Source organism: Danio rerio, chromosome 7, assembly GCF_049306965.1.
Source record: "Danio rerio strain Tuebingen ecotype United States chromosome 7, GRCz12tu, whole genome shotgun sequence".
In the NCBI taxonomy this organism is placed as follows: Eukaryota; Metazoa; Chordata; class Actinopteri; order Cypriniformes; family Danionidae; genus Danio; species Danio rerio.
This window is the reverse complement of record NC_133182.1, coordinates 10,736,445-10,753,391: the sequence shown is the minus strand read 5'-3', so window position 1 is coordinate 10,753,391 and position 16,947 is coordinate 10,736,445. Positions and strand designations below refer to the sequence as shown.

At 36.7% G+C, this 16,947-nt stretch overlaps 1 protein-coding gene and 1 long non-coding RNA gene across 8 annotated transcripts in view; one reads left to right on the top strand and one right to left on the bottom strand.

Moving 5' to 3' along the window:
* Positions 1-16,947, bottom strand: part of arnt2 (aryl-hydrocarbon receptor nuclear translocator 2) — a 179,285-nt gene that overhangs the window by 51,339 nt on the left and 110,999 nt on the right. For 6 of the 7 annotated variants that reach the window (XR_012382515.1, XR_012382516.1, XM_009302938.5 and 3 more), the window contains 1 exon segment: positions 5,624-5,775. Coding sequence is in view for 5 of the 7 variants with exons in the window: in XM_009302938.5 (XP_009301213.1) it covers positions 5,624-5,775 (152 nt within the window). In the remaining 2 variants the exon portion in view is untranslated. 7 annotated transcript variants of the gene reach the window in all.
* LOC141375306 (uncharacterized) lies at positions 5,771-10,492 on the top strand. Its single transcript, XR_012383140.1, has 2 exons — positions 5,771-8,558; positions 9,145-10,492. It is a non-coding gene; the product is annotated as an uncharacterized lncRNA (long non-coding RNA).

Below are 16,947 nucleotides of genomic sequence, written 5' to 3'. Positions count from 1 at the left end.
TTGATGGATGTATGGATTGATGGCATATAGATGGATGAATGGATGGATAGATAGCATTTAGATGGATGAATGGATGGATAGATAGCGTATAGATGAGTGGATATATAGATAGCATTGAGATGGATGGATGGATAGATAGATAGATAGATAGCGTATAGATGGATGAATGGATGGATAGATAGGATTTAGATAGATGGATGGATAGATAGATAGCGTATAGATGGATGAATGGATGGATAGATAGCATTTAGATAGATGGATGGATAGATAGATAGTGTATAGATGGATGAATTGATGGATAGATAGCGTATAGATGAGTGGATATTTAGATAGCATTGAGATGGATGGATGGATAGATAGATAGATAGATAGATAGATAGATAGATAGATAGATAGATAGATAGATAGATAGATAGATAGATAGATAGATAGATAGATAGATAGATAGATAGATAGATAGATAGATAGATAGATAGATAGATAGATAGATAGATAGATAGATAGATAGATAGATAGATAGATAGATAGCGTATAGATGGATGAATGGATGGATAGATAGCGTATAGATGAATGAACGGATGTATAGATAGCATTTAGATGGATGGATGGATGGATAGATAGATAGCGTATAGATGGATGAATGGATGGATAGATAGCATTTAGATAGATGGATGGATATATAGATAGCGTATAGATGGATGAATGGATGTATAGATAGCATTTAGATGGATGGATGGATGGATAGATAGATAGTGTATAGATGGATGAATGGATGGATAGATAGCATTTAGATAGATGGATGGATAGATAGACAGCGTATAGATGGATGAATGGATGTATAGATAGCATTTAGATGGATGGATGGATGGATGGATGGATAGATAGATAGCGTATAGATGGATGAATGGATGGATAGATAGCATTTAGATAGATGGATGGATAGATAGATAGCGTATAGATGGATGAATGGATGGATAGATAGCATTTAGATGGATGGATGGATAGATAGCGTATAGATGGATGGAAAGATAGTGTTCAGATGGATGGATAGATAGTGTATAGATAGATGGATAAATAGCGTTTAAAAGGATGGATGGATAGATGGATGGATGGACGGATGTATGGATGGACTGACGGATGGATGGATAGATAGCGTATAGATAGATGGATGGATAGATTTTAGATGGATGGATAGTGTGTAGATGGATGAATGGATGGATAGATAGCGTATAGATGGATGGATTTATAGATAGTGTTTAGATGGATGATGGATGGATGGATGAATAGATAGCTTTTAGATGGATGGATGGACAGATTAATGGATGGATGACCAAATCCAGCCAGCAATCATCATTTTGATGTTTCTAGAAAGCTAGAAATCGATATTCTTCTGTACTGCGACACTGTGTTTTAGTCACATTAGAATTATTTTCTTGCATAATTCACCTTTTCTAAATTAAAAAATCTAATTCAAAACATGTTGAATTTTTACTGTCTGCACATATTCTAAATTGCTCAAAAAAAGGACATAAATTACATCAGGGGTGTCCAAACTCAGTCCTGGAGGGCCGGTGTCCTGGAGAGTTTAGCTCCAACCTTAATCAAACACACCTGAACAAACTAATCAAGCTCTTGCTAGTTCCACTAGAAACGTCCTGGCAGGTGTGTTAAAGCAAGTTGGAGCTAAACTCGACAGGACACCGGCCCTCCAGGTACTGAGTTGGACACCCCTGAATTACATGATTTACAAGTCTTATGTGACACAAATTAAAAAAAATTAGCACCTACCTGTCACAAATATAACTTTTTATAACACACACAACCTAAAATCTCCGTAAGAGCCAGTTCTCTCATAGGTGCCAATCATTTTCTCATCATGTTCAGTAGAGTGGAAATACAGAGCAGGATCTGAATACTTATTCCACACAAAACAAACACGCAGCGAACATAATGAGAGCTCAAAAGGCACGACGTACAAAGACTCTATTGTTTTTCAATGTGTGAAGAAAACTACTGCTGGTGAGGAAATTATGAAATGATGAGAAAGTTTATTGCCTGTGGAGGAAGGGAATGTCCATCTTGTATCGCAGCCGGCTTCATTAGCATGCATTAGCAGTGTTGCCGAAGCTAGCCAATATTTGCTGAGCTATAAGCTACTACTAATAATTCAAAGTAGACAAAATGGATTCCTGTTCATCTGCAGTTACACCCACACACACACACACACTGGAATAAACATCTTAAATTACCTTAAAGAAGAGTTAAATCAGACCAAGGCTACTGTAGCTAAGAGAACAGCTAACTATGAGGTAGTTTTAAGCTAATTAGCTAATCAAGCTAAACTGTATTTGTTTTTCTATGAGTAGAAACTACAAAGAAGCCATAATTTAATTATATATAAGTGTCACGGTGGCACAGTGGGTAGCACGATTGCCTCACAGCGAGAAGGACACTGGTTCAAGCTGCACCTGGGTCAGTTGGTATTTCTGAGTGGAGTTTGCATGTTCTCCCAGTTTTCGCATGGGTTTCCTCTGGGTGCTCCGGTTTCCCACACAGTCCAAAGACATGCGGTACAAGTGAATTGGGTAAGCTAAATTGGGTAAGCTAAATTGTTTCCCAGTGTTGGCTGTAAGGGCATCCGCTGCGCAAAACATATGCTGGATAAGTTGGCAGTTCATTCCGCTGTGTTAAAATTTAATCAATAGATATTTTATAAAGAAGCTACCTGTTACGACTGAAGTTTATTTATTTATTTTTATTATTGCGGATTGTACTCCTTTTTCTTTTGTCCCGCCTCCTTGCTGTTTTTCTGATGTCTTATAGGCTCCCACGCCGGCGTGATTCCCTGCTCTGATTGGCTGCTGGTCTACGAGGCCTGTATAAAAGGGAGCTTCCGGCAGGAATCGGAGAGCTCATTTCTGCTGCGTTCGGTGTTTGGAGTGGAGCTCCTGGGTTTCCCTCACCCCTTCGGCCGACGACCAACAATTATCACCTTCGTATTGATGACCATCCTATGCTTGAATATTTATTGAGAGTTTGAGCGTGTAGGGGTGACCTGCCTATTTATTTGACTACTTTTGACTTTGTTTATATTAGGGAGTCAGGTAAGATTCTTGTATGTTTCTTTAAATAGTAATAGGTAATTTAGTGGATTTATTTTATAGATTCTTTTGTTTGTTATTTTGGCCTGTGGTCACCCTGACGAAATGCTCGTTTATATAAACCCTACTTTTCTATAATAAATATCTTCATATATACTCTCAATTGAGTGTGTGAGTTTGGTTGTCGACCGAAGGGAATCTTTTGCTTTAAGTTTTGTTTAGTTTGGGAAATCCACCACCCCAACACATTTGTTTGTTCTTCGTTTATTATGCCCTTTTCGTTTCCCCTAGACTTGGGGCGTAATACTACCAGAAATGCAACGGTTTGTTATGCTACATGATTGCTCGGCTAATTACTGGAAAGCTAAACTAAATGTTAACACAGCTACTGACACAGTATAAGCTAAATTCACATTATTTCTTTACGCAGGGTTTCCCACATAAACTGATTCTGGATCAGAAAGGCTTACAAGCTTTTTTTAAAGAAAAAAAAAAACCTAGCAAACTGCAGCGTTTACAGGCTAATGATGCTAAAGTCTGCATCAAACAGCATGTAGCAAAATTACACTGACTCCATTATGAAATGCTGATTACATTAATCATTCATGCATCACTTAAAAAACACCAAAGAAAAAAGTAGCGTACTGCTTTAGTCAATATTTACAGCTTAAAAAGTGCTGTGCTGTTAGCTTAGCAACATGGGCTAAGATGAGTCTAATCAAGTTGTTTTGCCAAAACAGTCATTTGTAAGCCTTGATTTTAAGGATATTATCTTAAGCCATGTTTTCACTATATATAAACAACACACCCAGAAGTCAGTTATTTAAAATGTAAAGTAAAAGTATAGACGATTCAAATTTTCAGATCTTGCATGAGATTTCTCTGTCAAAATCTCAGAATTTCTGCAGCTAAACCATAAATGGCCGCCAGAAATGCCAGAATGGGAACCTGCAAGGACCCAAGATTCTCAAACAAATCAGTCAAGTTTGGTGAAAGAAAAATCATGGTTTGGGGTGACATTGAGTATGGGGGCGTGCGAGAGATCTGCAGAGTGGATGGCAACATCAACATGAGGTATCAAGACATTTGTGCTGCCCATTACACAAATTCTTCAGCAGGATAGCGCTACTTCTCATACTTCAGCCTCCATCAAAGCTCCTGAAAGCAAAGAAAGTCAAGGTGCTTATGGGTTGGCCAGCCCAGTCACCAGACATGAACACTATTAAGTATGTAGTAGTAGTAGTATTAGTAGTAGTAAAAATTTATTGTCCTTGACAGGAGATTTGTTTTGGGCATCGCCATATTGCTGCAAACATTCACTAAAACAAGCAATAAAAAACAATAGAAAATACAACAATTACAAAATTTATAGTGCTAATTAAGATATACTCTTATTAAATAAAGCCACTGACACAAGTACAAAGGATTTCTTATAGCGGTTTAACCTACACTTTGGGACTCTATATCTTCTACCAGAGGGAAGCAGTTCATACTGTGAAAACAAAAAATGAGTTGGATCGTTTACAATCCTTTCCACCTGATTGAGGACACAGTTCTCATATAAAACTTAAGGATTCAAATATTCATCGTGCCCGACAATTTTCCATGCTGTCTTTAAGAGATGCATCAGTTTAGATTTACACTGAACAGATAGGTTGCCAAACCACACTGTGGTGCCATACCTGACAATGCTTTCCAGAGTAAGATGAAGGAGGAGGCATTAAAGAAGAATATAAAGAATCTTGATGAACTCTGGGAGTCCTGCAAAAACGCTTTCTTTGCCATTCTAGATGACTTTATTAATAAGTGATTTGAGTCATTGCAGAGATGTATGGATGCAGTCCTCCAAGCTTATGATGGAGTCAGACACAATATCCATTCTGTTTCCACTGCAGCATGACTTTATATCCTATACTGTACATTATTTCTGTTAAGTGACAAGACTTTTGTCTAAGCAGAGTCAGACCTTACTGTCCTAATTAAAGAATTAAAAATCAAGGCATGATCACATGTTATTTTGGAAAAATAGGTGTAATCTAGAGGCCTTTGCCTTTCATATGAGCCATTTCTGATAACAAATGATTAACTAGAAGTCAAGTTACTATCTGTTGTTCCTAAAACTTGGATAGGTTTTACTGTGAAAACAGACAGATTTACTTACTATTTCACCCCTCAACCTTCTTAGACACACCAACCATAAAAAATAAATAAATAAAAGCCAATCCCTAAAGATCCTCTGAAAGCAAAGCAAATACAACCTGCTTTAAATGTACATCATCAAGTTCAGAGTACAGATGTTGGCATAAATCAAACATATCCTTCCAACACCAGACGAACAGACACCTATACCAGAATGGTTAAACACAAAAATAAATGGTATCGATTTCTCTGGAGGCCCAGATGTCTCAAGATTGGTCACGAGGTTATGTTTGACCCCTGCAAAATCCACAAACTATCCAATCAGAAGAGCCTGTTTGTGTATTGCTTTGAATGTTATCATTTAGTGAGAAGGTTGGACTTACTTGACGTTGGTGTTGGTGCAGATGATGTACTCAATCTCGTCTGAATAAGGATTCTGGAAGGTGAAACTGCTGGTTCGGATGAGCATCCACTCTCGGTTCTTCATCCGGAAGCGGTACATCACTGAGAGAACCTGGCCTTTCAGCTTCACCACCTATTCACAAGAAACATTTGTTTGTTTGTTTACACTTTATTGTCCCCATTGGGAAAATCTGTCTTGGACTGTGAGCCCACATTTGCATACACTGAGCTGAAACAAACATCAATAACATCATTACGGTCTGTGGGAGTTTGTATTTCTGTGCTTTCACCCTTTCTGTTTTTGCTTTTCTCCTCTCGCTGTCCCTCTCCTTGTCTGTCATTCGCTCTGTGTCTCGCACTATCACCTTTTGTTCCACTATTTTCTCTCTACCAGATACCTTCTGATTGGATCCTGAGCCTGTCACTCCTCATTAGGGCATTTCCTCGTGGACCAATCGGACTTCGTTCTGTGGACTTTAAATTCGACCGGCACGCCTTGTTTTACAGAGTGCTCTTGTGTGTTGGTTCGTGTTCGCTCGATTATGATTATGCTGTATGTTTCGTTCCGTTCCGTGTCTCTGAATAATTATACACCGATGTAAATAAAGTCAATATGGCTAAAGAGTTTGTCATTCCTTTTTGGGGAAAAGGGAATAGGTTACTAAGTTGTGCGACATACATTTTGCCCGTAGGTATCTGTAATGTTCAGAAACACTAGGTAAGTGGGTGAGCGCCGCATTTTGTCTTTTTGTTTATTATTTCAGGGCGTATTAGTTCATGGCGTCACATACACTGAAGATTTCGATTTCTTTTTCACATTTTGATTTTCATTAGTAAGTTTAGAGGGGGATCTTGAGTTCTAGTTTAGGTGGCTTTTGGTTTTGTTTAGTTCTTTGCTATAGCGCTAGGGCTGCTCGATTTTGAGAAAAATCATAATCAAGATTATTTTGGTTCGATTATTCAAAACCATAACTGTTAAAGTCAAAATTATTAACGCTCATTAGAACTTTTTTTTTTAAATAAATATTTCCCAAATGATGTTTAAATGAGCAAGGAATTTTAACAGTATTTCCTCTAATATTTTTTCTTCTGGAGAAAGGCTTTTTTATTTTTGTTTTGGCTAGAATAAAAGCAGATTTAAATATTTTGAAACCCAATTTAAAGTCTATATTATTAGCCCCCTTAAGCAATATATTTTCTGATTGTCTGCAGAAGAAACTACTGTTCTACAATGACCTGCCTAATTACACTAATTAAGCCTTTAAATCGCACTTTGAATCTGAACGCATGAATTTTGAAAAAATATCTAGTCAAATATTATGTGCTGTCATCATGACAAAGATAAAATAGATCAGTTATTAGAAATGAGTTATTAAAACTATTATGTTCAGAAATCTTTAAGTTAAACAGAAATTGGTGAGGAAAAGGGTTGCTAATATTCAGGAGGGCTAATAATTCTGACTTCAACTGTATACGTGCAGTTATTTTCCACCCTGCAAAGGAAAGAGAAATAAATACAATAAAATAAAAATATGAAACAAACTGTGCTTTAAGCATCTTCACTGAAAGAAAAACATTTTAGCTACAAAAGTCCTTCAGTCAAGAGCAGAGAGGCATGTTCTCCATTTGCTGTTTGATTAATAATCATAAAAACAGGCAGCAGAAGGATTATAGCGCGCTCTTTAAAGGATTCTCTTTCGCGTGTCAAACTCGTTTGTTTATTACACAAATGATGGTTAATATGAATAATTACTAAACACAGCATTTTGACACCTATTAGACCATTAAGCGCTCACGTTAAGATGACTTTACATGTGTGCGCTGTCTGCGCTCTACTCGTCTCAGTGTGCGAGTGAGACCGAACTGACTGCATGCTTCTGTTCTGTGTGTGCACGGCACACAGAATCATGCGGTCTTTCGCGCTTTTAAGAGCAACACGTGTACAACTGGAAAGGGGGCGGTAAATGATGCAATAATCGTATATCTCGATTAATGATTTTTCATAATTGTTAGAAGGCAAAATCAAAATCGGATTTTCGATTAATTGCACAGCCCTATATGGCGCCACTCTAGTTCCTTTTCCCTGAAACTTTTAGGTTGATTGTATTTCTGTTTGCTTTTTTTACGCATTGTACAAAGCACACACATATAAGCCTCTCTTTTGATGGCTTCATCTTTCCTCTCATAAGTGGAATAAATGAATTGTGTATTTGATCTTGTGTATCTATCTTGTGTAATTTCCATACATCTACTCCATTCATATTCTAGTATTCTAAATGTTACGTTTACTCTCCCTAGACAACTTATTAAATCGTAACAAACATAAATCAACACAAACGTTCAATCGTCAGCGATTACATATTTAAAAGTCTGATATTGGTTAAAAAAAAAAAGATTTCTTAAGACGAGTATATCTGCACACAGGCAGCCTGTATCGTCGACCAGAAGGCAGTAACTTATACTCACAAAACAAACTGTGCCAGGGGTCAGCTGATATTTGAATAGCTTCGGCATGAACTGATTGCTCATAGAGAGATTGTAAGGATTGATATTCCCTTTTCCCTATGAATCCGAAATATTGCAATATTAGTTTTTTCCAATGTTATGCAGCCATATTGGATACTTTATGGAAGATTGATAATCTGCCTGTCAATGATGACAGTGAGGTGAATAATTCAATGAAATGACAACATCAATGGCTAACAGCGTTTACCTAGAGTTTATCTGTGATGTAGAAGGGTATTTTCCCCTACATTTGGCAATAAAATGAGGAATATTAATTAAATTACAGATGCTGGAAAATAAAAAAAAAATAGGATGAACAAGATTTTAGCTGATGTCCGACTCCATCTACATGCTCTACTCTGTAGTTAGCTTTGCTCTGCTGCATTTATCGATGCTAAAAATTGGTTTGTTGTAATCTATGTAGATGCAGAGCCCTACTCTATTTCCAAATAGAGCCTTCCAAGTCATCTAGTGAGATTATAATCAACAGTGCAATATAAACAGCAGAACAACTGACAGAAAATATCACAAAAAAAAAAATGAAATATTGAAATGTTTGTTTTTTCCAATGTCATGCAGCCGTACTGGATACTTTATTAAAGATTGATAATCTGTCCCTCAATGATGATAGTGATGTGAATAATTCAATGAAACAACAAAATCAATGACTAACAGAGTTTACCTCGGTGTAAATTTACCATCATTAATTTATCTGTGATGTAGAAGGGTATTTTCCCCTACATTTGACAATAAAATAAGGAATATTAATTAAATTACAGATGCTGGAGAATAAAAAAAATAGTATTAACGACACTTGAGCTAATGTCCGTCTCCATCCATGTGCTCTACTCTGATGTTAGCTTTGCTCTGCTGCATTTATCAACGATAAAAATCGGTTTGTTGTAATCTATGTAGATGCAGAGCCCTACACAATCATCCAAATGACTGTACAATTAAAAAATATATCCAAACAAAGCCTTTCAAGTCATCTAGTGAGATTATAATCAACAGTGCAATATATACAGCAGAACAACTGACAGAAAATATCACAAAAAAACGAAATATTGAAATGTTTGTTTTTTCCAATGTCAAGCAGCCATACTGGATACTTTATGAAAGATTGATAATCTGCCTGTCAATGATGATAGTGATGTGAATAATTCAATAAAACCACAACATCAATGACTAACAGAGTTTACCTCAGTGTAAATTTACCATCATTAATTTATCTAGGATGTAGAAGGGTATTTTCCCCAACATTTGGCAATAAAATGAGGAATATTAATTAAATTACAGATGCTGGAGAATAAAAAAATAGGATGAACAAGACTTGAGCTAATGTCCTACTTCATTCACGTGCTCTACTCTGATGTTAGCTTTGCTCTGCTGCATTTATCAATGCTAAAAATCGGTTTGTTGTAATCTATGTAGATGCAGAGCCCTACACAATCATCCAAATGACTGTACAATTAAAAAATATATCCAAACAAAGCCTTTCAAGTCATCTAGTGAGATTATAATCAACAGTGCAATATATACAGCAGAAAAACTGATAGAAAATATCACAAAAAAAAAAAACGAAATATTGAAATGTTTGTTTTTTCCAATGTCATGCAGCCATACTGGATACTTCATAAAAGATTGATAATCTGCCTGTCAATGATGACAGTGATGTGAATAATTCAATAAAACCACAACATCAATGACTAACAGAGTTTACCTCAGTGGATATTTGACATCATTAGTTTATCTAGGATGTAGAAGGGTATTTTCACCTACATGTGGTGACAAACTGAGGAATAATAATTAAATTACAGATGCTGGAGAATTGCATCCATTGACATACTCTGAAGTCACTTAAACAATGTTTATCCAGATCTCTTTAAATATAAAGCTGCGCCCAAAGAAAAACAACTCAACAGTGCATAAAAGACAACGACAAAGATCTTCAGACTTCAAAAAAATCCTTATAAAGTGTTTGACGAAAACAGCTCTTTTAAACAAACAACACAGCCGGCAGTACTTCAAGCGAGTTATAAAAAAAAAAATGTTTTTTTTTTTAGATGTCTGAGAGGCGAGAGGATATGGGATATTATTCTTGGCGACAAGAGGCCACTTTGCTTTTTTTCAGCATGAGAAATGACCTTAAGATCTCTGGATGGAAAGGCACAAACATTTGTTTTCCTAACGTCACCTCCTTCTTCCAAAACAGAGCCAGGAGTTCACCGTGTCAGAAAGCTTAAACCAAAGGCAGAAGAAGCTCTTGCTTTTGACATTTATGTGAAAAGAGCTGCAAATACGAGTCACTGAAGGGCAACTTTTACAAGGCTGAGTAACCGAGAAGTGCTTGTAGTAAAAACAAGATGTGCATTAAAGACAAGACAAAAAAAAAAGACATAAAAAATCCCGATATTGTATGTTTTATACATCACAGAAAAAATCTGTGCTATAATGAATTTAATATGAAGGTAAACATTGATTTGACAAGATGAAACTGCAACTCAATTTTTGAAGTCTGACAAATTTAAATGGAATTAATTTCAATGCAACAACTTTGATTGTGTAGGTTCACATACATTTTGAAGAGTGAACCCTTACACTATCATGGATGTAGTTTTTTGGAGTCATCCTCGTTGATCAGAACTACAGGTGATAAAACGCAAGTATTGCACATGTTTAAATGGGTGGTCCTTTGGGATTTTATTAAACCCTCTCTTCTCTGGTACATTGATTTAAAAAAAACTAACTCAGAATATGAATTATATTTACAGTTGAAGTCAGAATTATTAGCCCCCCTGAATTATTAGACCGCTTGTTTATTTTTTCCCCAATTTATGTTTAACAAACAGCAGATTTTTTCAGCACATTTCTAAACATAATAGTTTTAATAACTCATCTGTAATAACTTATTTATTTTATCTTTGCCATAATGACAGTAAATAATATTTTACTGGATATTTTTCAAGACACTTCTATACAGCTTAAAGTGACATTTAAAGGCTTAACTAGGTTAATCAGGTTTACTAGGCAGGTTTGGGTAATTAGGCAAGATATTTTATAATGGTGGTTTGTTCTGTAAAATATCGAGAAAAAAATAGCTTAAAGGGGCTAATAATTTTGTCCCTAAAATTGTGTTTAAAAAATTTAAAACTGTTTTTATTCTAGCTTAAAATAAAATAAAAAATTATACTTTCTCCAGAAGAAAAAACTTTATCAGACATACTGTGAAAATTTCCTTGCTCTGTAAAACATCATTTGAAAAATATTTGAAAGAAAAAAAAAATGAAGGGGGCTAAATATTCAAACTATTCTGATATTCTGATGATGAATTATACTAAAATATGTTGTATTTGCTACACTACACTGAAATTAACAGCCAATTTCTACAACTTATTTTAGCTACATATAAACAACAATACACTCAATTTTGTATGGAAATTTAAGTACAAAAACCTGAAATAGTGTTGAAATAATAACCCCACATTGCAAGAAAAACACAGAATTGTTGACATTTTTGCAGATTTATTAAAAAAAAAAAAAAATCACATGGTCCTAAGTGTTCAGACCCTTTGCTGTGACACACATATTGAACTCAGGTGCTGTCCAATTCTTCTGATTATCCTTGAGATGGTACTACACCTTCATTTGAGTCCAGCTGTGTTTGATTATACTGATTGGGCTTAATTAGTAAAGCTACACATCTGTCTATATGAGACCTCACAAAGCATGTCAGAGCAAATGAGAATCATGAGGTCAAAAGAACTGCCTGAAGAGCTGAAAGACAGAATTGTGGCAAGGCACAGATCTGGCCAAGGTTACAAAAACATTTCTGCTGCACTTAAACACACACAGTGGTCTCCATAATCCTTAAATGGAAGACATTTGGGACGACCAGAACCCTTCTTGGAGCTGGCTGACCAGCCAACTGAGCTATCGGGGGAGAAGATCCTTGGTAAGAGCGGTAAAGAGGAACCCAAATATTACCGTGGCTGAGCTCCAGAGATGCAGCTGGGAGATGGTAGAAGCTGTAGAAAGTCAACCATCCACCAGTTGGGGCTTTATGTTAGAGTGGCCTGATGGAAGCCTCTCCCCAATGGATTTTTCTAAAAAACATCTAAAAGACTTCAAGATGGTGAGAAATAAGATTATCTGGTCTGATGAGACCAAGATAGAACTTTCTGGCCTTAATTCTAAGCAGTATCTATGGAGAAAACCAGGCACCGCTCATCACCTGTTCAATACATCACCATCAGTGAGGCATGGGGGTGGCAGCATCATGCTGTGGGGGTGTTTTTCATTGCAATCGAGGGAAAGATCAACGCGGCCAAATACAGAGATATCCTGGACAAAAACCTTCTCTAGAGTGCTCAGGACCTCAGACTGGGCCCAAGCTTTACCTTACCAACAAGACAATGACCCTAAGCACACAGCTAAAATAATGAAAGAAGTGACTTTAAAGGTTCAAGAAAACCTTGAGTAATTTTTTTGAGATCTTAACAGATTTGAGTGTGTTGAGCATCAGTTAAGACAATGTTAGCACCTGTCAGCTTTAATTGTGGGGAAAACTGGATAATTTTGAGTCAGCTAATTTCAGCTTCCGGCTTTAAAATGATTGATTATTGGGGCGGATCAAAATCAGTGACGTAGTGGAAAACTGCAATACGAGCAGTAAGAGAATTAGACAATGGCGGACTTGGTCTTTAATCACTTAAGTTCGTTCACATTTAGACCATTTAGATACATCGCCATGCTGCTGTGTTTGCCTAAATCCTCCAGATTACCAGCAGGGCTAATGGTTGAAATAGACAGGGCAAGAGACCTGCTGCACTGAGTCTGCATTCAGGCCCGGGGATTGAGGGTCCTCATTTATAATGTTTATATGAACACGATTATCTTTATAATGATATAAATTGTGGTTGTATGTATATGAAATAGCAGGCCATTAAATTACTGTTTTTTGTAAACTATACTGTTAGTTTGTAAACTATAAAATCATGCATCTCCAAACGGTTTGTGTCTCATTTTGTGAGCCAACTGACAACAGTTGTTCGCTCCCCTCCTTTTCCCCTGCTCTGATAGCCATGCCCACTCCTGCCTCCAATCGCAGAGCTCCACGCCCATTATGATGCATTTTTTGAAAAAATTCTGGGGTAGACTTGAACCGAAAATGGGGAGTTTCATGACCCGTTAAAACCACTTTTTGACTGTTCTTGAATGGCCCAGCCAGAGCCCTGACTTAAACCCAATTGAGCATATCTCTGGAGAGACCTAAAAATGGCTGTCCACCAACATTTACCATCCAACCTGACAGAACTGGAGAGGATCTGCAAGGAGGAACAGAAGAGAATCCCCAAATTCAGGTATGAAAAACTTCTTTCCTAAAAAGTGTACTGTATTAGATCAAATGGGTGATTCTACTAAATACTGAGCAAAGGGTCTGAATAATTAGGGCCATGTGATATTTTAGTGTTTCTTTTTTAAATAAATCTGCAAAAATGTCAACAATTCTGTGTTTTTCTGTCAATATGGGGTGCTGTGTGGACATTAATGAGGAAAACATGAACTTATGAAATGATTTTAGCAAAAAGCTTCAATACGACAAAGACTGAAAAAGGGGCTCCGACTACTTTCCGTACCCACTGTAAACAAGCAAAATATTTTTAAAAAATAAATAAATGAATGAATGAATTAATTAATATATATTACAGTCTTCAAACTATCAACAGGTCCTTAGAACTTTTTTATATCAAATATGTTACAGTGGCCTTTACATGTTTAATAACCCTAAACGTTGCATAAAGTAAATAGTGCCTACCTTTACTTTTAATTTACAACTGGTATAACTGCAATAACAGGTCGACTTTAGGCTACTGGTAAAGATGACATGATAAAGGACTAAAAGGCCTTTGTGCCATGAAAAACACACTTCAACCGAAATAACATTTAATTTAATTTGTGTTTAAAAACAAACCAACCAGATCAATCTGTGATCATTGGCATAAAGTTTATTGTCTTAATTTCCTCATCCTATTTGACTGCTTGTAATTTATCTACCCAGAATATATTAGATTTTCAAAAGCTGACCAAAATGAGCGGGGCAGTTGGAAGTGAGGCCCATTTCCAACTAATTTCATCTTTTTAAAGGCAGAGTGAGGTATGAAATCAGATTAAATTCAATTATAAGACAAAAACAGGGTCAAATGTCAAGTCTAAGTAGATTTTGTTTTGAGAAAGCATCTTAGGTTGATGTTCTTTGTGGTCAGATCATCATATGATGTTAATTATACTGCCCTTTAGTTCCATTTAGTCAATTACATAAACTTCTATTCATTCATTTTGTTTTCAGCTTAGTCCCATTATTAATCTGGGGTCGCCACAGCGGAATGAACCGCCAACTTATTAAAGACTTAGCATAGGTTTTACCCAGTGGATGCCCTTCCAGCTGCAACCCATCTCTGGGAAACACCCATACACAGTCATTCACACTCATACACAATGGACAATTTAGCCTACCCAATTCACCTGTACTGCATGTCTTTGGACTGTGGGGGAAACCGGAGCACCCGGAGGAAACACAGAACATATTAGCATTTACTAACATAAAAAACCAATGAACATTACATTTCTTGTTTTCATTAATCTTACTAAATGTAAGTTAATGAAAATGCAGTTGTTCATTGGTAGTTTCCTTTAACAGAAGGAGAACATTGACGTTTTGAAAAAGCAAAAAACTGAAGTGAAACGAAATCATGATTAATAAAGTTGCAGGAGTTGAGGCATTTATTTTTATGCTTCTAATAAAATAACATTCACACCACTAGCAACATTCAAGTTGGATGCTAGTCAGAGCTAGGTTTTTAGATTGCTATTGTAAGTTGATCTACAACATTGTGAAAATTTTGTTTTCAGCGAAGAAACCATCATAAAAAAAAAACTATTGATACTATTGATGCGATAATCATGATTAGCCTATTTAATTTCCTTTGTTTCTCTGTGTGTGAGCTGCTACATCAGTTCAGTATGTGCACTATGCTACATAACATGACCCCTGCTGGTCATGACTTTCTTGTGCTAGACCATTCTGCATGGTATCGCAGCATTGTGTGGTCACGTACATTCTCTTGCGTATTCTCAGTGGCCACATCTGTAAGATAAACATGCATTAACTGATGTTAACATGCATAAATGTGCATGTTATCCAAAGTAAGTAGGTCAACATGCAAGCAAGTTAAGGTTTGCCACTGTAGACCTGAGGCCATGTGGTGATATGGCTTATAGATAAATGAGGATTCTTAATGCTGTGCTGTCTGAGGGATCGGATATCACGATTGTTCAGCTTAGGCTTGAACCCTTGTCCTTTACACAGTGAAATTCCTCTAGATTCTTTGAATCTTTTAATTGAGTTATGCACTGTTGAAGGTGAAATATCCAAATGTCTTCCTATCCTTTTTTGAGGAACATTGTTTTTGAACACAATAACTTTCTCACATATTTGCTCGAAAACTGGCGATCCTCGGCCCATCTTTGCTCCTAAAGGCCCTTTTTTGGAAGCTGCTTTTGCACCAAGTCATAATTAAAGTTGCAAATTATTATTTAACCAATTTTGAATACTAACCCTAAACTGCCCCTTTCTCAACTTTTTTGTAGTGTTGCAGATCTGAATAACAGGAAAGGATGTTGTTACGTGGGTCTGTGTTATTTAATTAATCTATGTATTTATTGCCGGTTTGTGCTTGTTGCGATCGAGTACTAGGAGGAGTGTTTCTACCCGGCTTATCCAGGATTGGATGATGCCCGTGATGTCACTGGGGATTCCCACTATATAAGGCTGACAGCAATGGCGTCTCTGTCTCTCTCTCATTCTATCTTGCAGTCTCTCGCCCTCCCTCAGCTCGGTGGTGGCTTGCGCTCAGGCGGTCTGGCTGGCGGTGCTCCACAAGCCCGGCGATCATTCATCCAGATGCCGTTTCTTTTAGTGTTTTGTTCATGTTAATCTTTTGATTCTTAATTCGTAAGGTGTTAACTAGTTTGTTTATTTTGATACTTTGGTTTGTAGCAGGTAGGGGTTTATTTTTCATAGTCACGTTTTGTTATTTATTTAGTTTAGCGAAGGTAAGCAGTGGCCCGGAAGATTCACCTATTTTTATTTCTTTCACGGGAGTTTAGGTAAGATCTGTCCATTTAAAAACAGTTTAGTCAGAGACCTGTTTACCTTAGCTTCCCTACCTGTCTACTTGATTTTTGTTAATGTTTTGTCTTTCGAAAACTTATGATTTATGAAAAATTAAACATATTGACGGAACGTCAATTTAACCATTCAACGTCTGTGTCTTCCATGTGTTCGGTTCAAACCTTGATTGTTATTGTTATTCGAGCCAGTTTTGAGTTTGGGCCGTAACAGATGTACATTAACAAATGAAATGAAGTTGACCAGACAAAACAAGGTCGATTGTAAAGTTTAAGTTAAGTTTTGGGAAGCCGGAAAAATCTGGATTTCGATATCAGAGAAGCGCATCTGAGATTTATATCTCTCTCCAGTTTTCTTTCTTCATTCCTGTTTGACAAACGATCATAAAAAATGCTCTCTTCATCTTCAGCCGGTAAAGAATCTGTCAAGTGAGCCTCCAGTAGTCCTCAACATCAAGAAACTCTCTGAATGTACATTGTTCTAGCCTCTGACATCTGCCGGCACTCAATATCGAAAGCACGGGCCAACAATAACACACGTCTCGCTACGCATAAATTGTCGGCTTTTGTTCCACTTGGCTTCAGAAGTACAAGATAAGACGCAGATAAGCCT